General features: G+C 38.6%; 1 protein-coding gene across 6 annotated transcripts in view; it reads left to right on the forward strand.

Annotated features, from left to right (window-relative positions):
- The window catches only part of TPK1 (thiamin pyrophosphokinase 1), a 361,659-nt gene that overhangs the window by 165,674 nt on the left and 169,444 nt on the right, over positions 1 to 26,541 (forward strand). For all 6 annotated transcript variants that reach the window (XM_060304968.1, XM_060304970.1, XM_060304971.1 and 3 more), the window contains one exon: positions 4,440 to 4,535. In XM_060304968.1, coding sequence (XP_060160951.1) covers positions 4,440 to 4,535 — 96 coding nt within the window. The remainder of the gene's footprint in view (positions 1 to 4,439; positions 4,536 to 26,541) is intronic.

The following is a 26,541-nucleotide window of genomic DNA, read 5'->3' on the forward strand; positions in this document are numbered from 1 at the left end:
CAACATCTACCAGGGGTTATAAAAAAATGTTCTTATAATTTCCCCAGTAATTTCATTTTAAGAATTCAATTCGAAGAAAATAACCAGAAATAAACACTTCTATACAGAGATATTGATCAGAATGATATGTTTAATAGCAAAAAAAAGTGAATTATGTCATGAATATAAATGATAAATATAGTGACAGTATAATGAGTTGGGAAAGCAGAGAAAAGGGATGAGAAGGATAGCTAAGCACTCACTGCCCACTTCAGATGTCTGTGGGTGCTCTGAGGGTCCCAAGCCTTGGGCTACAACGCAATCAGCATGGAATCAGGCAGGGGTCATGTCTGTCTAAAAGCTAAAGGATTTTCAGGTATTTAAAACGGGAGAAAAGCAACTAAATAAAGGTTCAGTATAAATTATAAAGGTGTTTTTCTGCTTAAACCTTCCAAAATACCCAAAGTTTAATTAAGCAGGGTTGAGTACAAAGCATTGGTAGGTTACGGGTCTGGGCTTCAGATGACATACTATGTCCTAAATCAGCTGTGTGACTTTGGGCAGGTTATTTAATCTCTCTAAACTTCAGTTTACACATCTTAAAATGTGATAATTACATTAACCTTATAAGGTTGTCTTAGAGATTCAAGAACATAATTCATATAAAGTGACTCATATCTCATATAACAAGATGTGTACTCAATTGTTACTTTTTATTATCGTTATTGATTTAGTGAGGAAGATAGTTAATTATCAACAGATCACAATTTTAAGATTCTAATTTTCAGATACTTTTGAGGTTATCTGATTTTTCAGAGAATTAAGTTATATGTTGTTAGGAAAATAATCTGTTTGTTGAAAAGCATTTTAGATTTTGTAGCTACAGACATATTTAATTCTGTTAGGTGAGAAGCTATATGCAAGTCACTCCAAATAAATGTTCAGAATTGGTGTGCATGGTACCTACAAGGAAATAACACTTCTAAACTTTTAACCTTATAAACACAGTCCATAAATTTACAGTAGAAGTCTCAGAGCCCCATAAAATTTTGCAGGATAATTTTCACAAGTCCTTTCACTAAATGACTTATCCTAAAATGGCACTAAATGACTTATCCTAAAATGAATAAGCTAATAGCAAGTTTGGGAATGCTTTCACTGGACTTGCCTCTTGTTTTAAGGAGGCCAAGTCTTCTTTGGATAGAGTGCATGAAATAACAATTGATATGTTGTTATAATTTTTTTTCCAAAGCATTTGTTTCCTTTCTAATTAAGGAGTTTTAAAGGAGTCAGCATAATATAACCTGATAGGTTTTACGTGTGTTAAATATAAAAACTCATTAACCTATTTTAGTTGAATTATTGGCAAACAGTAAAATTAATTGAGAATGACAGTCTAACGGCTTTTGCATTGATCTTTTGAAATTAGGTTGATTAATGACACTCATTGTCTTGTAATAATTTCTTACAAGTTGTCAGTGAATTCAAAAATAGTTTTATAAGCCTCCACACAAGGTTCTATGGGGAGTATTAGCAATATTTCACTTACTCTAGTGACCTTTGATGCGAGGTGGTGTGACTGTAGCATCGACGTTTCTAGAGATTGTTTGGAAGTGCCGAGGTGAGAATTTGCTTTGTGTTTGTCTCTGTGCCCGGTGCATTCTGGGCATTATACAGGGCATCTCAACGGCACTGTTAGTTTGCCTGCTAGGTCCGTTACAGATAAGGAAAAGGGAGTTCGCAGAGATTTTTTTAAAGGCCTGAAACTTTTCCCTCATATTAAATTCCTCAAACATGTACAGAGTTTGGTGGTTAAAATCACAAAAACTATTTGTGGGCTTGGAATGGGGATTGGTTGATAAACTACAGCCCACAGGCCAAATCTCGTCCGCTGTCTGCTTTTGTATAGCTGGCAACCTAAGAATGGTTTTTATCGTATTAAATGGTTGGAAAAAAAATCAAAATAATAATAATATTTCATAACGTGAAAATTACGTGAAATTCACATTTCAGTTTTTTTGGAACACAGCCATTCCTACTCATTTTTTTCTGTCTGTAGATGTTTCCATGATACAAAGGGAGAGCTGAGTAGTTGGGACAGAGGCCCTTTGGCCTGCAAAGCCTAAAAGAATTACTATCTGGCCCTTTACAGAAAAACTTTGCTGATGCCTGGTCTAGAGTGGTAATTTATCTCAGGCTTTTATAAATGACTTTATTCATTATTGAATGCTTACTACTTGCTGTGTCCTGTGTTGGGTTCTTGTATGCAGATGCAATAATGAGCAAAGGGACATAGTGGGTACCTTCATGGAGCTTACAGCTTAAACCTAATATTTTGATTAATATTTTAAGAGTCATAAGGTAGATGTAATAATACAATTATTTGGTCATTAATAAAATATTGTATTATTTTATTATTTTTATTATTTTATTTTATATTATTTTATATTATTTTTATTATATTATTTTTATTTTTATTATTTTATATTATTATTTTATTTTATATTATTTTATTATTTTATTATTTATTATTATTTTGTAAGGTAGACTATTAATAATTTAACTAATAATAAAATTATTTGGTTAACTAAGCTAATAATAAAATTATTTGGTTAATCTGAGTATTTACCATAACCCTTACTTGAACCTTTTTTCTTTTTAGAATGTACCACACTGAACATAAACCTTTGCTCTTTAGATGACTTGTGATTTTACTGAGATTAGGATCATATATTATGAGAATATATTTTTGTGTTTGTTATAGCTATAGATGCCGGTACTATTGGAAATTAATTTGAACTATTACCATTCCAGGACATGTTCTGAAAACTGTTTATTGCTAAATTCTACTAAGTTCCTGATATCAGTTTGTTTCCTTGTCATTTTTCTTTCTATTGAGAAATAATGACTCATTAAAAAAATACTGTGAATTATTTATGTAGTACTTTATACTGCTATATTTGTTAATCCTCAATGTGAAATTTGTATTTCACTTTACCTGATTGGATGTTCACTTTGTTAACATTAATGTATTGTTGAATTTTAGTTTATATAGTTGCATATGAAGCACTAATATTTGTCACCATTTTAATAATCTGTATTAATCATACTTTAAAATAAGTGTTACATAGTTTCCTAATGGCAGCAGGTAGCATAATGCCTGAAAAAATAATGTCATTGTTGCTTTTCTGAGTTAGACTCATAGTCTGATTTATCCACATTAATATTTCAGAGAAACGTAGCATTAGTCCCATGAGGAGAAAAATGGTTTTAATCCATCCATCATTTATCTATCCATCAAACTTCTGTAGACTGCTTGGTATGTGCTGGTATTGTCTTAGCAACTGAAACGCAGTGGTCAGTTCCCCTGTACTCAAGGAGCAGTGAGTCTTCTCTTGCCGAAGATCCTGTGGTCCCAAAGCTATAGGCAAGGATTTGCCAGATGTGAATTTTTGCCTCTGTGTGTGTGTGTGTGTGTGTGTGTGTGCGCGCGCGCGCACTCGCACGTGCAATTTGTTCCACTTTGGTTAATTTGCTCCGTTAGTTAATTTGGTTAATTTGCTTTCTCTCCTTGAAAACTCTTCGAATGGCAACTTTACATACTAGATTATATTTAACTTTCACTTACTCAGCTGTTTGTCAGAGACCTTGCATCGTTTTATTCCTGAATTAGGAAGTCGGAAGTCCCCTCGTGCTGGTTTTACATACCTTTGCTTCTGTGAGACATTGGGGAGAAAGGCGTCGTTCCAAAAGCATCGTTTCCTGCACCACCTTGGTTCACTAGTGCCAACAAGCTGGCACTTTTGTGGCACTCTATTTATAAATATTTTTCAGTGTTTTTCACTAGTTATCTGTTGTAGAAAAGGCAAAGAACTTACAAACTCACTTCGTTATGTCCAAAAGGTAATCCAAGAGACATATTTACACAGGCATCTCTCTTCCTGCTTCTTTTTACATGAGGAAAAAAGGGTGCTGTAAAGGAATTTTATAGGACATCTAACTTGATTTTACTTAAAATGTAGTTTATCATTAGCTCAGTATTAGTCTTTCTGTCGTGTGGGTAAACTTAGGAAGTCTGCTCGAAGAAACTCAAAGTTTTTTAGAAATAGTTTAATTTCAGGTAATTTCACTGTGAATATATTTTATAATACTTGTACCTGAGTCCTTACGCTAATCTTGAATGTCATCACAGCAGTGATTTTTAAAGACCATTAATGTAGTATAATCTGTACTTTTTTGGGTAAAATGATTGTCGTAATCAGATCGTTATTGTGATAGTGTAACATCATTGCTGAGATATCCTGTTATGTGAAATAATAAAGATAATGAGAATGATTCTAATGATCAAGGTATAATACAGGCATGACAGGATACGTCTGATACTTTACTTTTATAGCTCTTGATCTTGTTCCGAGGCTGACATCCTTACTTATTCCTGCCTTTTATCTTATTTAACACAGGGATGTGAAATTATTTCAACTCCTGATCAGGACCATACTGACTTTACCAAGTGCCTTGAAGTGCTCCAAAATAAGATAGAAGGAAAAGACCTACAGGTAAGATAGGCGCCTATTTGGTGAAGAGTCTTATACCAAGGATGTGAACAATCCTGTTTTCACTTATCTGAAATCATTATTTGCTTTTGTGCTGCTTATCTGGGTTCCCTTGTCAGGTTTTTCCAGTATATGAATATATCTGCACTTAGTTGTCAAAACATTAACGTGTGCACTTGAATCAGAGGTCACAGATTCCAGAACCTTACTGTGATGAGGTCCCCAAATGGGTGAAGTGGACCTTGTACAAAGCAAACAAAACTGGCAGCTCATTCTCAGCCTAAAGGGAGTAGCTAGTAGCTGCTTTCTATCTCAGGTTGGTTGTTGCTCTGAAGAGCTGTGTGTGTTTGTGTGTTTATATATTACGTAGGCAAGACAAACAAACAAATATGGCCTAGATTTGGCCAACATTGCAAACTCTTATATAAACAAGTAAAATATTACTGACTTCTTTTTAAATGAGAAAGAGTCTGCTGCTTTGCACATGTGGACTCTTTAAGGTGTTCAATAGTGATTTTCACCTAGCACCCAAGTGTATAATCACATCAATTAGCTAACGCACACATTTGTGTGTTTTTATATTTTACAATTTTTTTTGATACTTGTTGAAATGATATGCAAACTTTTTAAAGTCTGTATTCCATGAAGATCCACGAAATTAAACCTGAAGCAGTGACTGACAATTGACCATTATGTTCCTGGGAAGGGCAGGAAGGTGAGCTGAGATGCATGATCCAATGTGTCATTTTTAAACTTAGGAAAACACCTTTGTACATTAGGATGGTTTCCACAGTACAAGTAACAGGAGACGTATTTCAGCCTTCCCTCAGTAATTGAACAGGGTAGGGCCGACTTCAGACACAGCGCAGTCAGATCTCATGTCTGCTTCTTCCATTGTCTTGGCCCTGCTGTGTAAGCTTTCTCTTCAGTCTGGTTTCCCTGACTGTCTGCAGTGGCTGCTTGTAGCAATTTTTTTTACATCATTACATCTAGAGGGATTGAGGGGCAGGGTCATCACTTCCCACCGTCATGAGACCTAAGTCCTGAAATCTCTCCATTAACCACCACTTGGTTTTGGCGAAGGATGATGAGAATAACCTGATTGTCTTGGACTGGAGCAGGGAGTGGGGGGTCGATCCACATGTCTCATACAGTCCAACTACATGCCTAATACATGTGTGGCAGGATGGCATAGGCAGTGGAGACGCACCCCTAATAAGAACTTACTCCTTCGCAGAAGTTACGAAAGATTTATTCTAATGTATATTTATTAAGTTGAGGCAGTAGATCCTTTTCTCCCTTTGAAGGAAAGCCTTGTTAACTATTATAATTGACAAGTAGCTCACTTTGCAAACTCAATAAATGTAATTGAACGAACATTTCTCATCTCCGTTGTAGCTTGAGCTGTACCTAATGTGCTACTTCCAGCAATCAATTGCGGTAATAATATATTTGTTTAAGGAAAACAGAAGACAACCTATTGAGAGTTATCTGCTTCATCCCGACATAGCTGATGTTGAGTTTCTTAGATAAAAATTGTTAATCTTCACAACTGTTTCAATTTTCCTAGTACTTCCATTGAGTGTATTGAAAGCTGGGAATGAAATTATGTGAGTGTCATTTGTTGTGTCTAATTGATAGTATCTCTAATACAGTATTCAGTCATTGAATCTCAAAGCAAATCATCATATCTCAAACTCAACAAGGCCAAAGTCCAGAGAGAGCGTCAAACTGGGGGAAGAGGATAATCAGGTGTATATAATCTGTGAAACAAATTGGACAAAGTCTTGGCCGAGCCAGTGGAGGCCTGGAGCCAGAGGACCTATTAGAGGACTCCTGCATTGGGCAGAAAGGGCCGCACACTCCTGCTCCCACCGTGCTTAGTCATAGGCTGGAGGCTGCCAGGGATGTGCGTGGCCCTGGTGGCAGGCTGTGCTGTGTCATGAAGGGGTTGCCGCTGGGCCGGGATAGCCAGCTGCCCTCCCCTCAGCCCAGTAGCGAGGTCTTTGTGGAGAGAGTGGGAGCTGGGCACCTCCATGGTTGGCATGTTTTGGGTCCAGTGCATTCTCCAGCCTCATCTTGAGCCCCCTTTCTCCTTGTTCCCAAAATATGCCAGATTCCCTCCTCTCCTTTGCCTTAAGGTGTTTTTTGTATATATGTTGCCCCCTCTCTCTAGAATGTTGTGAATATATTTTGATTTTTTTTTTTTTTGTATTTTTCCTTGCCTTTGCCAAGGCCATGATGGCAGAGTATGCCTGGCGTCCTCAAGGAGGTCTTTCCTCCGCCATAGCTCTGGGTTAGGCTGTGCGGCTCTATGTTTCTATGCCTCCCTCTTTTCTCCTTTATGATACTCTGAACACTGCTAATAAGTGTGTTAATTGTGTATATCTAATTGTTTGCTTAAGGCCTTTCTTCCCAGCTTGACTGTGTAGCCCATTAGGCTGGGATCAGGTCTGTCTTGTTCACGATTGTACGGTAGCACTGTGCGTATAAGAGATGCTCGGGGAACTCACAGGAGAGCAGGAGATGATGCAGTTAGGGGAGAGGTTTTTTAGAGAAGGCTGAGACATGAGAAACAAATAGAAGTTAGATGGCAAAGGGGAGAAGATGGTGGCCAAGTATGGCAGTCCACAGGGAAGATGGCTAACACTTCAGTGAACCAACAGCAGATGTTTTGAAGAGCTTTACGACAGAGAACAGTGTGGTTACTTGGTGTTTGAAGAAGCATGGTTAGATCAACTGAATTCATTACTAACAAAACCATCCAAATTAGCTCTTGTTCAGACTGCAAAAGATGGTTATGTTAAATCTGAGACTATCTGTGAGCTTCCACCTGACCTTATGTTTAACCTGGGAGCACAGCATTGTCTTTGGTTTAACATGATAGCAGGAGAAAAGCAAGATTAGAAAGATTGGAAAGGAAAATCATAAAAGATTCCCCTCCGCACATTCTCCTACCCTCAAGTGAGATCATCATGAGGGCTTTTACAAATTTCTTCCTAAAATACACATAAACTGTGTCAGAAAATCCTTTATACTTCTCCACCTAATAAATCTTACAAAATTATCATACATTTCTTGTTTTCCACTTATTAAATTATAAATATGAATTTGTATTCAAAGTGTCTGTATTTTGTAGTAAGATCTTATCTTTTTAGCGTATACTTTAAAATATTAACTCTAGTATAAATGAATTAAAGTACTATTTACTATGTTAAGGAACCGTACTGTGTAACATATTAGAACTTTATAGAATTTGGATTAGGGTCTGTCATTATCCTAAAGGAGTTAACTGTCTAGAACATGAGGTTAATTATAAAAGAAAAGATTTCCCTAAATTACCTTATTTATTATTTATCTGTTTTAAACCTGCTCCTCCTCTACTTTTATTCCTCTGCAAAAAGGTTCTCTGATACATGTGACTTTTTAATGCTTTTCTTTTATGTTGCCACATTGTTTATCTGTGACTGAGTCATGAATAATAAATTTATCAGGATGCCATCCGATATGACTGAATCTTCAAAGAGCACATATATATTCTGATGCTGTAATACATGTTTGAGATCTAAACCCTGGAATTCAGTGGAAAACATTAAAAGCTATTGCTCCAAGTTTCAAAAAATGTAAGATGTACATTGTTTAGGATGAAGCAGGAGGAAATCTAGATTTTAAGGCCCTAAGAATAATAGGTCTCCTAAAATACAGATTAGGGTATTTCCTAGAATTATATGGCAATAGAATCAGTTACTTCAGTTTCTGATGTTTTAAACAGACTTTATGTTGGACAAAATTTGGGCAGAAAAGTTGATGTTAATTTCAAACTGTATATTGTATAGATTTAAATTCATACTAGTTTTATTTGCTAAAACCTCAATACATTTTAGCCCATTTATACTGTGTTATTTTTTTGTAAACAGTTTTTTAATCAAATGCTGCAGGATGCTGAGTATTATATAAATAAGAGCAAATGTGTAAGTTTTGTACACACAGACAAATATTAATGACTACAAATTAAATATCACATAAAGACTGTAGAATTGATCAATTAACCCAAGAGGACAGAGTAGAAAGACCTTGAGTTCACCACCTCTCAGGGGCACAGCAAAATTACAACTATTTACAGAACAACTATCAGAGAAATAGATTGAAACCTACCAGAAAAGATCTTGTACAATAAAGCCATAAAGAAGGAACCATAACAAGATGGGTAGGAGGGGCGGAGTCACGGTATAGTCAAGACTCTTACCCCCAGGTTGGCGACCCACAAATGGGAGAATAATTACAACTACAGAGGTTCTCCCCAAGGAGCAAGGGGTCTGAGCCCCACATCGGGCTCTCTATCCCGGGGATCCTGTGCCCAGAAGATGAGCCCTCAGGATTTTTGGCTTCAACAGCCAGTGGGGCTTACTTTCAGGAGACCAAAAGGACCAAGTAGGGAGATAAGGCACCCAGGGGAGAAGTAGTAATTTGAAAGGTGTCTGGGTCAGACCTACCTGCTGATCTTGGAGAGTTTTAGACTATTTATATCTACTGATTATCAGTATTGGTCATGATTGGTTTGTAATGGACTAATGACTTTATGTTCATACTAAATATCTGTTGCTGCTCATCAAATTTAAGACTGACTGTATCTGATTGGACTAATTACTTTATTAATATAATAAGACATCCTTAGGGTTGCTGGAAGAACTATGATAGTACTGTGAGAAGTATTTTCCAAGGTACTCTGATGTCTTCAATAAAGTCCGCTCTGATGAGCTAGTATCTTTGGCAAGATTCCAGTCTTATCTAAAGCAAAATGTAATAAATCTGTCGTGTGTGTACACATGTGCTCTGGAAAGGAATAAATACTATCTTTACATTAGAGAAACCTAGCAGATACCACCTTAATCAAGGAATCATAATTAACATCATCAGTGATAATTCATGTTAGTAGTACACGCCCCTCTCTCTAGGTATAGGGTGAGAAGGGCACTTGCGGTGTACTTCCCTAAAACCCGTAATCTCAGTTTAATCTTTGACAAAAATCAGAGAAACCCAAATTGAAGATCATTCTACAAAATACCTGACCGCTATTTTCAAGGTCATGAAAGACAAGGAAAGACTTGAGAAACGGTCACAGAGCAGAGGAGATGAGAGAGACATGAAAACTAAATGCAGTGGGGTGAAATGTGAATAACGTCCAGAGTTTCATTAATAGTTGTGCCCCAGTGTCAATGTTAGTTGTGACAAATGTGCCATGTTTATCTAAGATGTTAACAGCACTGGGAGCTGGGTGAAGTGTGTACTCCCTGAAGTATCTTCACGACTTTTTACTAAATCTCAAGTTATTTCAAAATAAAACATTTATTTGGAAAAGTATGTTCAGTGTTGCAGATACGCTCTAACAGTGGAATGGTGTCATCTGTGTGTGCCATGACTTATGGTAATATAGAATAAGAAGCAAGGACTACAATCAGTAACTTTTTGTGGACTCTCTCAATTTTAAAATGTTTCCTCAAAAAGTTTCAAACTGTGAGACTCTGCTGCATGTTTCAGCAACTACTGTACATGAAAACTATGCCTGCTTGAAAATCTTCACTAGAAACTTGGTGGTGTTTAAACTACATGACAGGCCAGATCCTCTCAACTTTCACAGCTTCCCTAGAGATCAGAGTATGGTCGGACTCAGTCAAGGATCTGATTTTACCAGGACTGGGTCTAGAAGAAGTAACCCTGTCTATTCCTGCATTCCCTCCTGACCTGTCACAGCCCTGTGGTCTCCATCCCTACCTCCATTTTCTCCCTGGCTCTTCTCATATTGATATTCTGTCATACCTGCCTTTTACTTTTATCTTGTTTCCCCGGGCTTCAGTTATCATTCTGTGCCATTAACTCTATATCTTATATCTCTAATCCTGAACTCCAAAGCCCTATTTCTAACCACTAACTGGAAGGCCAGAGGAACTTCATTTCAGTGTAAACCAAAATTCATCATCTTCCTCACAAAATCTCATTTTCTTTCTTTTCTGTCTCATTCAGTGGCACTACCATCCGTCCACCCGGCAGAAACCTGAGAGTAACCTTATACTTTACTAACCCTGTACCATCCCTCAATGGCTGGTCACAGTTGCTTTAATTCTACAAGCATCTCCTGTGCCCACTTTGTTCTTTCCAATCTTACTGGTACTATCTTAGTTCAGACCTTTATCATTTCTTACCCAGGTTATTTTACTAACCTTCTGTTTGCCCCCTTCACTCCATTCCCTTACTAAAATTTATATCCTCTATCTTAAATGGACATCTGCTTTAAGTCTTTTCTTTTCTCCCAGTTACTTATTCAATAAATACCTGTTCAATGAATAAATTTATTTCCAATAACATCAAGGCAAATTCCAAAGGATATCCTGGCAAACCTTAGCTGGCATGTATCCTCTGTGAAAGAATCTTCTTAGCATTTCCTACTAATTCTCCCACGACACGTGTGTCATGTGTCCACATTCCTTACATTGCTTGCTGTCTGTACCAATTGTAGGAATGAATATGCTTATTATGAAAAGAATTATTCTCCAACACATTGTAATTAGAGGTTAGGTGCTCAGATGCTTGGGTTATGCTAGCATTCTTTCAGCTGCATGACTACAGAAAGCTCTTTAACTTCTTTAAGACTCATCTTTCTCATCTGGAAAGTCAGAATAATAATCTACACGTACCAGCGAGTTGTGAGGCAAAGCATTTACTGCAGTGCCTGCCACATATAAAGTCCTTCATAAAAATATAATAGTAGCAGTGGTGGTATTAATAGTCATATATTTTTGTGCACCTTAGCTCTTGTGATCTCATAACATTTTATATAATTTCCTTTGCATAATATATTTATATATTTACAGAAAATAAATATAAATTTTGTATAAATAAAATATAAAATACTGCATTTTATAGATATATTTTATAAAATATATTTATATATTCTATTTAATTTTATAAAATATATTTTATATGTAATATAGTTATATATGATATTTATTTTATAAAGCATATACCTTAATATATTTTATAAAAATTATAAATATAAATAAGATCTTTTATAAAATATATATAGTGATCTTTTGCTTTTATAATAAATTTCATGGACCAATATGATATTCGAATTAGATAATGTTTTTAGGAATCAGACTAATTAAAGTTTATAACCCAGTTTCATGGACTCATCATTTCCTTTTATTTTTAAGTGAAAATATTTTTTTTTAATTGAGGTATAATTGACGTACAACATTATATTACTTTCAGGTGTACAGCATAATGTTTCAGTATTTGTCTAAATTGTGAAATCATCACCCCAGTAAGTCTAGTTAACATTCTAGCATTGTTTCTTTTGGACATATTCTAATTTTACAAGATTTCTTTTAATATCAGACACTTGAATTAAACAGAGGGCTCCTCCCATGTTGCAGTGTTTCCTAGGGGAGGTTTTCAATGTCCCCTTTTCCCAGGGAACCAGTGAGAATGGGATCTGTATGTTTAGTGATGGGATCCCTCAGCAGGGCGAGTTGCACAGCCCCGCTGACCACTGTGTGCCTCGTGCCTGGATGGAGAGAGAAGAGGAGAGGTGCGCTCCGGCTTCCCCCATGCTACGGGGGACCTTGCGTGCCTTGTGCTCACTGAGGGATGTGTTACCCAAGGAAAGTCAGAAGTTCACTTCAGCGTTCCAAAGGCAGACTTTCTCCCCTTAAGTACACTGTGGAAGCTACTGGGGATCATCTTCCGGTCAGCTTAACAAACTTTTATGTAGTATGTGTCTCTTAAGACATTATGCTAGGATTTGGTGACCAAATGCATGGCCTCAAATAGACTCCAGTCTAATAGAGGAAACAGATAAATGAGTAACCAGAGAATAATTCAGACTATCATAGATGCTGTGACTTGCCTTTTCAGGATAGATTCAACTTCTTAAAAAACGGATTGTTTAGGGGCTTCCCTGGTGGCGCAGTGGTTGAGAGTCCGCCTGCCGATGCAGGGGACATGGGTTCGTGCCCTGGTCCAGGAAGATCCCACATGCCGCGGAGCGGCTGGGCCCGTGAGCCATGGCCGCTGAGCCTGCGCGTCTGGAGCCTGTGCTCCGCAACGGGAGAGGCCACAACAGTGAGAGGCCCGCGTACCGCAAAAAAAACAAAAACAAAAAAAATGGTCCAGTGCATATTCAGAAACCATAGTGTTAATGACCAAGTGTGAAATTTGCAATCAAAATGTCTCTGTTCTCCCAGAAGCTGGAAAGGGGATAATTAACATAAACTATTTATATTGCAGCAGATTGCAAAATCTAAGAATTGCACTACAGTAAGCCTGATAGCCACCTGTTATAAACTGGTCAATAAAAACTGAAGAGAGTTTTATACCACTAAACTTTGGGAAAATAATGTGCCCGAAGTACTACAAATAGCCAAATCCAATCCATCCAGCCATGGAAGCCAAGAGTTTCCTTTATCATTTTAGACAAGAATATGCAGCTAAGACTTATTTTATGGCTGAAGCAAAAGCAAGAAATATTGTTTGGAGAAAACAAATCATGATGATGCAAGATAGGGTAATAGCTATTAAAAAATGATCACAAGTACAGAAGTACTCATATTCTGGGAACAAAGCGTCTCTTACCAAAAGTCAGTCAGTTGGCAGAGGTTTTGAAAATTGTCTATTTTCAACTTGCTCAGTGGTGGGAATGAAAGAGGATGAATGAGGGATGAAAGAGGACGTGGATTTCAGGTTCTGGTACCTCATAAGCCATTTTTCACAGAATGGGAGGAATGAGTGCTTAGTGCTCTTCCAAATATTTAACTTTAGAAGGGCATCATGTATGTTATAGAAATTTTAGCCAGAGTGAAAAATACCTGGTGCTTTTTGAATAGGATGATCAGGAATGCAGATGTGAATTTTTTTCATTCATCTACCAAGCAATCATTGAGCTTCGAATGGACGACATTTACACAAACTGTAATATCCTTTAAAACTCTACCTCCAAATAGCTAATGGTTTCTGAATGTGATATAGGTCATGCTTTGAGTTTTAATTTTGCACTAAATACCAGCTGTGTTGACGATGCTGTGCTAGGTATTTTGGGATTTCTAAACCACAAATAATACATCTTTCCATTTCTTAAGACCCCCAGTGGTATGAGAGGTTTGGAGACCATAATTACCTCCAGTAGATATGTAATACCCATGCTATTTATACAGACCATGATTTTATGTAACTTTTACTTACTCTTAAATATATTCCTGACTCTTCAAAGAATTTAATTTTCAGCAGAGATAATAGAATAAAATCATGTTAAAAAAACACAAGTATGTGTTTTATTCTATTCAACTCTCCTTGGCACTCACTTTCTGATATAGAGAAATGTAAATACATGCAAATTTGCTCTTGCCATCACTTTGTGTATTTACATGGAAGGAAAAATAACACATTTCCATATATATATATTTTATATATATATATATAATATATATATATCACATTCTGCTTTTTGTTTATATGGAAAAAATGTCCCGTATCCAGGGGTCTCATTGATATGGTTTCAGAACCAATAGGGCAGTTAATCATGGAAATATTAGTACTCAGGACAGACCTGTGGGAAAAGACAACACTGTTATTACAACCAGGCTTGAAATATTTAACTAAAAAATGCAAAGCCTAGGGTAAATCAAAAAAGCATTTCATCATTCTGGGAATGAACTCAGTCATTGTCCTGTACTCTGTCATGACCAGGGCATCTGAAATTAAAGTGTTTTCGGGGATTCCAGACAGCAATATGAAAAAGCAAAGAAAAACTCACTGTGTGCGGTAAGATTTCTAAGGAGTACAACTGGTCACAGCAGTCATCAGTGCTAGAAAGATTGTTGGGGTCACATAGGAAGGATCTTTAATCTCTAGGTAAAGAATTTGAATTTTGATTTACAGGTGATGTTAATCTGTTAGAGAATTTTGAATGAAAAGTCATAATATAATTTAGGAAATTAGTGTAATGGTGTGTGCAAGCTGAATTGAAGGATGGCAATTCTAATGATAGTAAAAAAAAAAACCAATTACAGGCTTCTTGAAGGATAACTCTTTTTTTTAAATAATATTTATTTATTTATTTGGTTGCACCAGGTTTTAGTTGCGGCAGGTGGGCTCCTTAGTGTGGCTCCAGGGCTCCTCAGTTGTGGCATGTGAACTCTTAGTTGCAGCATGCATTTGCGATCTAGTTCCCCGACCAGGGATCAAACCCAGGTCCCCTGCGTTGGGATTACGGAGTCTCATCCGCTGCGCCACCAGGGAAGTCCCTTGAAGGATAACTCTTTAGTCATCTTTTAAGGACCTTAGAAAATAGACTTAAACTGTGTGCCTCGTGATGCTGGGTCTTGTTTGCCAGAGTTAAAGCATGGAAACCGTTCCCATTCAGCTAACAAATGTCTGTTACATATTTACCAGCCATTCTGCTACATATTGTATCAATAGGTTGAAAGGTGCAAACTGAATGAGACAGGGTATCTGACTCTTAGAATTCATGGCCTTGGAAGTGAATGCCCTTGTAAGCAGGATAGGACAGGTGAGAAGCCCCTTGGAAGTGGACCTTCTCCAGTCTGAACTCTCCTTGTGCAGGTGGTAACTCAGCTGCAACTGGAAGATAAAGAACTAACCAGAATCAGGGGAGTGTTTTGTTCTGAGTATTCAAGGTCAAAGGTAAATCAGGTTTGGGATGTCAAAGGGTAGGCAATACCGAAAGTCCTAATCACACATGAACACTTGCACTGTTTACATTTGTTTCCCTTAACAAGCTAACAGAATGCACTAGTAGGGAGGGGCCTACCTTTTGGGGTAGGCCTGTCTCTCCTGGCCTCCTCTGCTGCTGACTTGCTGCCAGTGTGTCAAGGACCTCTGGCAGCAAGAGTTTCTTCCAGTCTGTACAAGCTGAGCTCTCCAGAGAGGTACAGGGACATTATAAGCTCCTAATGGGCAGTGAGGGTGTGAGCTGCCTGAGCTTTTATGCTACAACTTTTACTGGGGGATTATGGTTTCAGTCAGCTGTCTGAGCATAGATCCTTTTCATCACCTTCACAGTTTTCTGTCAAATGCAAACAAGCTTGTATACATTGCTCACTTTTCAGGTATAAATATACCCCTTCCTCTGCTTTTTTACTTTTTAAGCTTTTCTCTCAATAACACATTGAAAAACAAGTTTTGTGGTAAACATGTTTATGACGTTTCTTAATAATGTATTTGCAGTTTGACAAAGTTGGATGAAAATGCTCTGTCCAAACAAGTTTGTTTGTTTGTTTTTTCTTCGGAGGTGGAGGTAGGCATCTTTGGAAATACTTTACAAGGGAGGGTGGGGAAAGGGGATAGTTCAGACACTGAGGTTTGAAATCTTGTGATGTGTTCTGAGAACTAAAGTATTTCTAGAACATAAAGGGGGTGGGGAGTGGCAGATGTAACTTAGGAGTCAGTATAGGAGGAGATTGGACTTTATTTATCTTGTAGGTTCTGGAAAGCCAGTACTGAAACAGAACATTGGCATGATCAGATTTGAGATGTAGAAAGCTTTCTCTCATAATCAGGGAGAAAACTACCTGGTTATAGAAGGCCAGGCAGGAGGCCAGTGGAGTTATCCAGGTGAGAAGGATGATGCCTGAATAAGGCTGCAGCAGGGAAGATGGAGAACAAATTATTTGAGAAAAATCTGGGGCCTCATTATCTTGCCATTGCAAGAGGCATTATTTCTTTCTCACCCAAACAGGTTTGCATTAAACTGTGACTCATTAGGCCTTGTTGAAATTTAAATGGGATCCCTGTAGTATTGTTTCCACAGGCTGCCAAGATCCAGCCACGTATATTCTGTTTGTCAGTACAGTGTATTCTGATACCATAAAACCTGAGGTCTTTAATTTCTCTGGTGTTTCATTGTACTTCACATCAATCACTGGAATTATTTTATAGGCTTATTAAAACATATTTTGATATTGCTGGGTTGTTGTCAGTTTATTGTTTTTCCTCTATCTTGATCCCATGATTTCCTTCATAGCCTGCATTGGTCTTCCTTTTTTTTTTTTTTTTTTTGCGGTACGCGGGCCTCTCACTGTTGTGGCCTCTCCCATTGTGGAGCAGAGGCTCCTCCGGAGGCGCAGGCTCAGTGGCCATGGCTCACGGGCCCAGCCGCTCCGCGGCATGTGGGATCTTCCCAGACTGGGGCACGAACCCATGTCCCCTGCATCGGCAGGCGGACTCTCAACCACTGCGCCACCAGGGAAGCCCGGGTCTTCCATCTTTAAATTAGAGCATCAAACAATTGGACCAGAGAATTTCACCTTCTGTTTAAGCCTAACTGTTGTACAGTAAAGATCTTTGAAGGTTAAGGGAAGCTTAAGAATAATGTCTAAATTTTTTGAGACCCTAGAGTTTAATTTTGTGAAGTTGGCTCTGTTAATGTTACTTGTAATTCTCAAAGAGTAGGGTAAACGTGTGTCTCGATTTATGCGTGTATTTATGCATGTGTTCTTGGTGTCATTATTTATAATGTCCCCCTTTTACTTTCAGGAGTGTCTCAGCTTGTACATTAAATTGTATGGTCACCCTATCAGGGAGAGCCACAAAGAAATTGTCCATTTATGCATCTCCAGAATTCAGTTTATGGAAAGTCAATGCAATTAAAATATTCTGACAGCCACTGTCCCTGCTGTAGACTTTGTGCATGCCGTATCTAAGTCTTCTTGAGGACAAACGGAGAAAAACGCCATTTGTTTATCAAAAGGTTTTTCCTGCTATAACAGAAAAATGAAATTGCTTCTCCTTTTGGTGTTCTATATCCTTCAGCCAGTCTTGTCATGATTCTATTAAGGCAAAACAAATAACGCAAAGCCAACTTTTTCATTTATTCTCTAAACAAAACAGACACAATTATTATTTAACCTGTTAGAGTGGAAACCAGAGAACCTCACATGGACTGTTAGAAGTGAAAGGGATCTTGAAAAATAGGTTAGGGAATTTAGTCCATCCCTTACCTTTATACATGAGTCACAAGGAAGTCATGTATGTGGTTCCATGGCTCTTAAGGGAATATACCATCTTTAATGTATTAATCCAGGGTTTCAGGGTTCTTTTTTGCTACACATGATTGCAGATGAAGAGCCAAAAGCAGTCTCTGTTCCACCACTTCCCTTTGCTGACAAAAAGGGTCCATGTAAAATACCCTGACTTGAATGTAGGACATGTATAAAAATCAATTAGAAATTGATTTTTAACATTTTTATATTACAGAATATGGTGTAATAGGTATGTTCTTGTGTTATGTGTACACAAATATATTATTTAAAATATTTTATCTGCAGAGCTAACAGGATTATAATAACGCTTTTTAGAGTTACAAACACTGAATCTTTGATGGGTCACAACCGGTAGGAAATGTGTGAGTCTCTGAGAGTAGCTTACCTTCTTTAGAGATGGTAGCTGTGTTCTAAAATAAATAGACTTGCCCTAGAATATGTATGCTCTGTGTCTCAGTGCCCTCTGAAACCCGTGGTCCGTCCTTGTGAAAAATCCCCTGTATTCACAATGTCTTTACATCTAATTCCAACAGAAACTGGGCTGCAGCAATTCTCTGCAGCCATAGTAGTGCTGTTGTTTTGTTCTGTCATTTCTCCTGCTGCTGTTTCTAGAATGGTCCCCAGAATTAGGGGTGGGTGTCTTCACTACTATTCGCCATTTCTAGACCTGTGTGGTCCAAAACTCTAGCCACTGGCCACCTGAGCCCTTGAAGTGTAGCTACCCTAAATTGAGATGCGCCATTACTGTAAAGTACATTGAGGATTTTGAAGACCAAGTGGGAAAAATATCTCAATATTTTTTCCAGCTTTAATGAGATAATTGATATATAACACTGTGTAAGTTTAAGGTGTACAACGTGATGATTTAATACACATATATATTACAGAATGATTACAATAATAAAGTTAGTTAACAAGTCCATCAGCTCACATGATTACCTTTGTTTCTTGTTGTGGTGATAAGAACATTTAAGATCTACTCTTAGCAACTTTCAAATATACAGTACAGTATTGTTAAGTATAGCTCCATGCTGTCCATTAGATCTTTGGAACTTACTCATCTTTCAACTGGAAGCTTGTACCCTTTGACCAGTATCACCTTACTTTCCCCACCCCACAACTGCTGACAACTGACATTATCCTCTCTTGGCGTTCAGCTTTTGTAGATTTCACACGCAAGGGAGATCATACAGTGTTTGTCTTTCTTTGTCGGACTTATCTCACTTAGCATCTCACATCCTCCAGGTCCATCCATGTTGTCACAAATGGCAGGATTTCCTTCTTTCTCATGTCTGAAGACTATTCCACTGTGTGTATGTATATTTATGTGTGTGAGTATGTTACATATATATGCATATACATATATATGAATATATCTCACATACTTTTTAATCTTCTTTACCCATTCATCTGTTGACAGACACTTTGGTTGTGTGGTTGTTTCCCTATCTTGGCTATTGTGAATAACGCTGCAATGAACATGGGAGGATGTTCGTGAACATGGGAAGATGATCGTGACTTCTTGTGTGTGTGTGTGTGTGTGTGTGTGTGTGTGTGTGTGTGTACACACTGTTTCTTCTGGGTATATATATACCCAGAAGAAACAGAAGAGAGTTTGATTGCTGGGTCATATAGAAGTTGTATTTTTAATATTTTGAGGGACCTCCATACTATTTTCATAGTGGCTGCACCAATTTCCATTCTCAGCAACAGTGTACAAGAGTTCCCTTTTCTCTATATCCTTATCAACACCTGTTATCTCTTGTGTTTTTTAAAAATTTTATTTTATTGAAGTGTAGTTGATTTACAATGCTGTGGTCATATCTGCTGTACAACCAAGTGACTCAGTTATACATATATATATATACATTCTTTTTTATATGTTTTTATGTTACAGTTTATCACAGGACATTGAATATAGTTCCCTGTGCTATACAGTAGGATCTTGTCTTTTTGATAATGGCCATTCTAACTACCATGAGGTGATATCTCATTGTGGTTTTGATTTACATTTCTCTAACGGTTAGTGATGTTGAACATCTTTGCATGTACCTGTTGGCCATTTGTATGTCTTCTCTGAAAAAATGTCTATTCACATCCTCTGCCCATTTTTTAATTGGATTGTTTAGTTTTTTTTGCTACTGTATGAGTTCCTTTTATATTTTGGATATTAACTTCTTATCAGAGAGATGGTTGCAGATATTTTCTCCCATTCCATAGGTTGCCTTTTCATTTTGTTAATTGTTTCTTTTGCTTTGCAGAAGGTTTTTAGATCTGTGCAGTCCCACTTATTTATTTTTGCTTTTTTTTTTACTTGTGTTTTTGGTGTCATATCTAAAAAATTGTTGCTAAGACCAACGTCAAGGACCTTTTTTCCCTATGTTTTTTTCTAAGAGTTTTATGGTTTCAGGTTTTATGTTTAAGTCTTTAATCCATTCCAAATTAATTTTTGTGGGTGGTATGAGATGGGGGTTCAGATCTATTCTTCTGTATATAATTATCTAGTTTTCCTCACACCTCAATATTTTTAATACAGGTTACATGAAAAAAATATATTTTAGATATAGTACATTAAACAATATACATTTTAAAAATTTTACCTCTTTTTACTTTTTTAAATGTAGCCACTAGAAAATTTTACATTGGATATGTGTCTCCTATCGTATTCCCATTGGACACTGCTGTTCTACTTGATTCTTCGTTTCTTCTTTTCCCCTAAAAACTCAAGCTCTGAATCTCATGTCATCAGATTCTGTCATCCTTATTGCTCATTGCTGTAGTCTTCATTTGTTATAATCCTGGTCATTTTCCTGCTTGTCTTGATGAAGTTAACATCTAGGTCACCAATAATTTTTTTCAACAATACTGTTTTAATTCATGGTAAATTCCATACACACTTGAAGGAACCTTCCAGTACACTGATCTCTTGTTTCCTTAAACTTATCCCCTCTAGTTATATTGTTTGCCTCTTTACCTCAGTTAATTGTATGAATATACCTAGACCTTGTCTATACCAAGATTTGTAAACCCTCCCTAATCTCTGTTTTATCCATTTGACTCACGCGCTTGCCCCCGACTTCAGCAATTCTTCGACTCCACCGGTACTCTGATCCATTGACCATGCTCTTTTACTATCCTTCAACCCTTGTTTTATTTCTCCATTTAGTCAACAAATATTTGAGACACCAACAGGTACATAATAATGTGCCATGCTGCATTCTAAACACTAGAGACAGAAAAATCTCTGCCATCATTTAATTTTAGTCTAATTAGAGTGACACATAATAAGACAAGCTAAAGAAAGAAACTATTTAGCATGGGGTTAGATAATGAGAGGTACTAAGGAGAAAATTTAAATCAGGGAATGGGGATATGATCTGTTGGCATGGAAGAGGGGAAAATTTTTTTTTTTTTTTTTGCGGTACGTGGGCCTCTCACTGTTGTGGCCTCTCCCATTGCAGAGCACAGGCTCCAGACGCGCAGGCTCAGCGGCATGGCTCACAGGCCCAGCCGCTCCGCGGCATGTGGGATCTTCCCAGACTGGGGCACGAACCCGTGTCCCCTGCATCGGCAGGCGGACTCTCAACCACTGTGCCACCAGGGAAGCCCGAGGGGAAAGTTTTTGATAGATGGTCAATGAAATAAGTAAAGAAGCTAGCCATGTGAATATCTGAGGATAATGCATTCTAGGAAGAAAGAACAGCAAACGCAAAGTCCTTGAAGTAGGAAGGACTCTTGTGTCTTCAGGAGACAGAAAGGAGGAAGAAATTATGATTGGAGCCAAGAGGAGGAAGAGAAAGGAAATAGGTGAGACCAGAGAGACACCTGGATATCCAACATTGCAGGCTTTGCTGTCCTATTAAGAAAAATCATTAGAAAACCATTGGAGGATTTTGAACAGAAGAGTGTCATAATCTGATTTACATTTTAACAGGATTGTTTTTGATACTGTATTGAGACTAGACTGTGGAGAAATAAGGGCAGAAGCAGAGATCTTTTGGAGGCTATTGCAGTGTTTCCCATGAGACAGAACGTTGGCTTACATCCTCTGATGGATTTTGATGGCCGTGGTTGTGATGAGGTTGTAGATACTGAGGAGGGGAGAAATTTTGGATACGTACTGAACTTAGAACCAGTAGAATCTCCTGAGAGGATAAATAAGGGACGTGAGAGAGGAGTCAGGAACGACTCTGGGAGTTTTGGCTGGAGCACCCGACGTGGGGAAGACAGTGGGAGACCGTGATTGAGGGAAAGATCATGGAACCTTCGAGATCTCTATTGGATTCCAAATGCAGATGTCAAGTAAGCAATTGAATATATGAGGCTGGAATTGAGGAGAGAGGTCTGGACTGAAGATACACAGTGAGGAAGTGCTGACATTGATGGTATTTAAAGCTACAAGGCTGCCTGAGAACACCAAGGGAGGGGATGTAATGACAATAGAATTAAGGACCTTGCTCTGGACCACTCCAGAGATGTTAAGTTTTTCCTGAGAAGACACATCCAGTGAGATCAAGGCAGTATGGTTTGCTGGAAGCCCATCTTTCTGGAAGAGACTTCATCCAGGAGGAGGTAAGAATAAACTTGTCAGATGTTGCTGATGGATCGAATAATGTCAGAACTGAGAACTGACCATTGGGTTTTGCAATAGGATGTCAGTGATGATAGTTTTTGGTGAAGTGATGGGGCTAGCAAAGTTGTCTCTCGTCTGTATTACTGTGCTGATCTCTTAACGATCTCCTGGATTTCTTCTTTGCCTCCACACAGTTTGTTCTCCAGACACCCAGCATGGTGACTTTTAAAAATACATACATCGTGTCACCCCTCTGCTCAAAATGGCTTTCCACTTAATGCTAATAAAAGTCGGGACTTTACAATGGCTTACCAAGGCTCTATACAGATCTAGCCTTTAGATTTTAATGATTCCTCCTGCTAATTTCTCATTCAGTTCTCACGACTAGCCTCCCGACATTCTTTGAAAATGCCTGGGGCCATGTCACTGTTTCAGGGCCTTACCACAATCTGTTTTCTGATGGGTCTGGCTCCAGGTGTCTGTACCTGACTGGCTCCCTCATCTCCTTCAGGTCTTTGCTGCTCCTCTCTTACCTTTCTGATGGAGCCTGCCCTGGCTCTCTTGTTTGAAGTGGAAGTTCTTCCCAGCCTAGCATTTTTCATCTCTCTTTTCCTACTCTCTTATTCCCCTGTAGGACTCGCCATCTTTTCACATCCCAACTAATATACTTATTTTCTGTTTTTATTAATTGCGTGTTGTCCTCCATCTGTTTTTTAAATTAATTTATTTTTAATTTTTATTTTATATTGGAGTATAGTTGATTAACAATGTTGTGTTAGTTTCAGGTGAATAGCAAAGTGATTCGGTTATACATATATTCTCCTCCACTTGAATATCAATTCCATGAAGGCAGGAGTTTTTGTCTTGTTTACTGATCTATCCTAAGTGTTCAGAATAGTAGCTAACACATGGTAAATGATCGATAAATACTACCCGGGGTAACACATGTGAAATAAGTTATTCTTTTCAAAAGCTACTAACTGTTAGAATCCTTGCCAAGTAGGGAAGTACTGTTCTGTAGGATTTAGATGACATTAACTCAGCCTAATAATCAGCTTCTTGCCTCTCTGGTTATTTATTCAATTTTCCCTGATTTTCTATGCTTCGGGGAAGCTCAGTAAATGCTTGCTGTCTGCCTTGTCGCACACGCTGCGGCTGGCATCTGTGATTCCTAGGCCTCCTCTAGATGGAGAGATATACAAGTACGTCAGCAGTCGTAACAAAGTGTAGCTGGGTGTGCTGTAAGGAGTAATTGGTGGGTTTTGTTGATCAACCTGGTGCAGACACATGCAGACGCGGAGTTGGCACCAGGGAGAGGCGTGTGGAATTAAAGGGCTGTAATGCTCACGGATCCTAGAGAGGAAGGCATGCCGTGGGCCATGCAGGGGCCTCGTGGCGGGAGGGCACAGGGTGTGAGCTTAACCAGGCAGGTGGGGAGCCAGCAGAGAGAACGAGGACCCGTGAGCAAGTGCCTTTTGGGGGGTCTGGGTGTGGACACAAGCAAAAGCTTGAGATGCTGTCACTGGTGTGTTTGAATGTCACTAGGTCAGTCAGAGGAGGGCACAAAGGGGAACTTGACCAGGCGCTTACAGCCCGTTCGTGGGGATGCTGATGCGACCAGAAAATACCATGTTTTAAAAATGTACAATACGCGGGGTAACGTAAGAAGTAAATGCACAGGGCTTTGCGTCCAGGTAGACAAGGTATCCTGGCAGTCTGTAAATAGCCTGCTTTCGATTGAACACTCTTTCCCAGGGGCGTTGCTGTCCTAAAGGCACAAATCTAGGCTTGCAAAGCCTATGTAAATATACAGGGTTGGTGAATATCAGATGTCCTACTTTTTTTCTTTTTTCTTTGCGGTACGCGGCCCTCTCACTGTTGTGGCCTCTCCCGTTGCGGAGCGCACGCTCAGCGGCCATGGCTCACAGGCCCAGCCGCTCCGCGGCATGTGGGATCTTCCCGGACCGGGGCACGAACCCGTGTCCCCTGCATCGGCAGGCGGACTCCCTACCACTGCGCCACCAGGGAAGCCCCAGGTGTCCTACTTCTAACCAGAACTAAAGAACTACAGAAATAGCCCTGGGCTGGCTCCTGCGCCCGCTGCAGCTTGCACTGATCCTCTAATGTTTTTAATCAGTCTGGATATAAACATTTCCTGTAGGGAAAATGAGTAGTGATGAGAAGTAATCTCGCTGCTTCTTTATTCTGAAAAATTCAATGACTGATTTACAGATATTGCTGATTCATCATGATATCCCGGTGTGGAAGATGTGGATTAAGTTTCAGCCTTAAAGGTTATGGGATCCCCCAAGGCTTGGAGTATAGTAATGAAAAATTGAGAACCTACAAAAAGGATTCCAGAATCTGCATAGTGAATCAACTATTTTATCATCAGGCCTTGGTTCTTATATGAATTTAGGATTATGTAGATAGGACCGTGCCATGTGCTTTTTACCAGAGCCTTAGAACTTTCTCTACTTTATACTTCATATATAACTTCTCTTAGTGTCTTTCTCTTCAGTGTAAAGCAAATTCTCTTTAGTTCTTCTGAGGTCCTATATAATGTCTGGGCCTTTTCCCCTCCAGTCTGGAGTGGCTTTACTAATAAGGTTTCCTAAACACGACCAGGAGCGATTACCAGACTTGATAACCCCAAACAAAGGTTTGTAAGTTTCCTCTGAAGACTAAGGTGTCCCAGTCCTCACCTGTGTATTAGGAGTAATACATGCTTCCTAGAGTGCATGGCCTTTCTCTGCCTCAAATCTAATGCTCGGAGTTCTAGAAAGATCGCCAAAGAAAATTTTAGATCCTCTAGATGTGTGGTATACTTGTCTTAAAATATTCTAGCTTTGACCTGAAGCATCTTATTCAAAATAAAAATTCCTATACTCTGAAAAGGTCAAAAATAGGAAACTCATTCCAAATTTCTTAATTTTTCTGTGTAGTTTACTTTTTTATGTTTTTATGGAATCCCGTTCTGATTTATATATTCCTGTAGTATGGCGATTAATCTCTTTCTTCCTTAGACTGACTAGTTCTTTCTTGCAGTGTCTTCACTTATTCATTCATCAAACATTTGAGGTCTTGTACATGTTAGGCACTATGCAGAGGACCAGGGCCACAGCCTGTGGACCAGAGAAGCACAGCCTTTGGCTTTATGGAGCTTAAGCCACTTACTGTTCCTCTAGAGACTGAACAGGTTATACCGGTGCTTGGGTGATATGTTACTCTTCTAAAATCATGCCGCCTTCAGACTAAGTGTTATCTGAGCTTTTAAAATGTACTGTTTTAAAACTAAAAGCCAGGGGCTTCCCTAGTGGCGCAGTGGTTGAGAGTCCGCCTGCCGATGCAGGGGACACGGGTTCGTGCCCCGGTCCGGGAAGATACCACGTGCCGCGGAGCGGCTGGGCCCGTGAGCCATGGCTGCTGAGCCTGCGCGTCCGGAGCCTGTGCTCCGCGGCGGGAGAGGCCACAACAGTGAGAGGCCTGTGTACCGCAAAAAAAAAAAAAAAAAACTAAAACTAAAAGCCAAATGCTTCCTATCTGTAAATAATTTCTATTTTATTCCAGGTAGAGTGAGTATAACTGTCACTTTTTATTGTATGTAAGGTTTTCTTATAATAATTTAATTAAGCTCTCTGTCTTTCCTTTTTCATGATCAGTATACTAGCTTTGACCCTGCTGGTGCATCACAAGATCAGGCTGACCAGCAGAAGGAAAGAGACCAGGCAGTGCCTCTCTTTCATTCTCCTTAAGACCTTCAGCCACCTGCCTTATGCAGGAGGAGACTGTTACTCTGCCCCCTTCCACTGCCCTGCAGCCGTTCTTTAACCATTGTCTTGTATGTTAGGAAAGCATCACAGTAATTTTATATACAAATAGCATGGAAATGTATTTTCAGCAACAGGGGAACATTTAAATAAACTATACTGTAGTCATAGGAAATGCTTTGCTTAAGGTGTTAAATGAAAAGAAAGAACATACCAAACGACATGTAACAATAATAAAAATAGTAATATAAATGTAATATACTGAAAATAATACAATAGATGAGTAGCTAACACTTTTTAAACAATCACTGTGTTGTGAACATGTTTTAAATGCTTTGCACTTATTGACCCATTTAGTTACCTCATTTAATCCCCCCAACAACCCTCTCAATTGGTAATTATTATCCAGTTTTTACATGTAAACATAAAAATGAGGTACAGAGAGTTTAGGCAACTTACTAGGTTTGGTGAAAAGCCAGGATAGGTCCTTAAGATACCTATAGGTTCTAGTGGGGGCTCACTCAGTGTTGGGTGATCAAAGTGCCCACAGGGATGCCATGAGGAGTGGATGGGAAAGGCACCAATTGTGAAATCAGGAAGACTTCCACGTG

The sequence above is a fragment of the Globicephala melas genome, chromosome 9, assembly GCF_963455315.2.
Source record: "Globicephala melas chromosome 9, mGloMel1.2, whole genome shotgun sequence".
NCBI classification, from domain to species: domain Eukaryota; kingdom Metazoa; phylum Chordata; class Mammalia; order Artiodactyla; family Delphinidae; genus Globicephala; species Globicephala melas.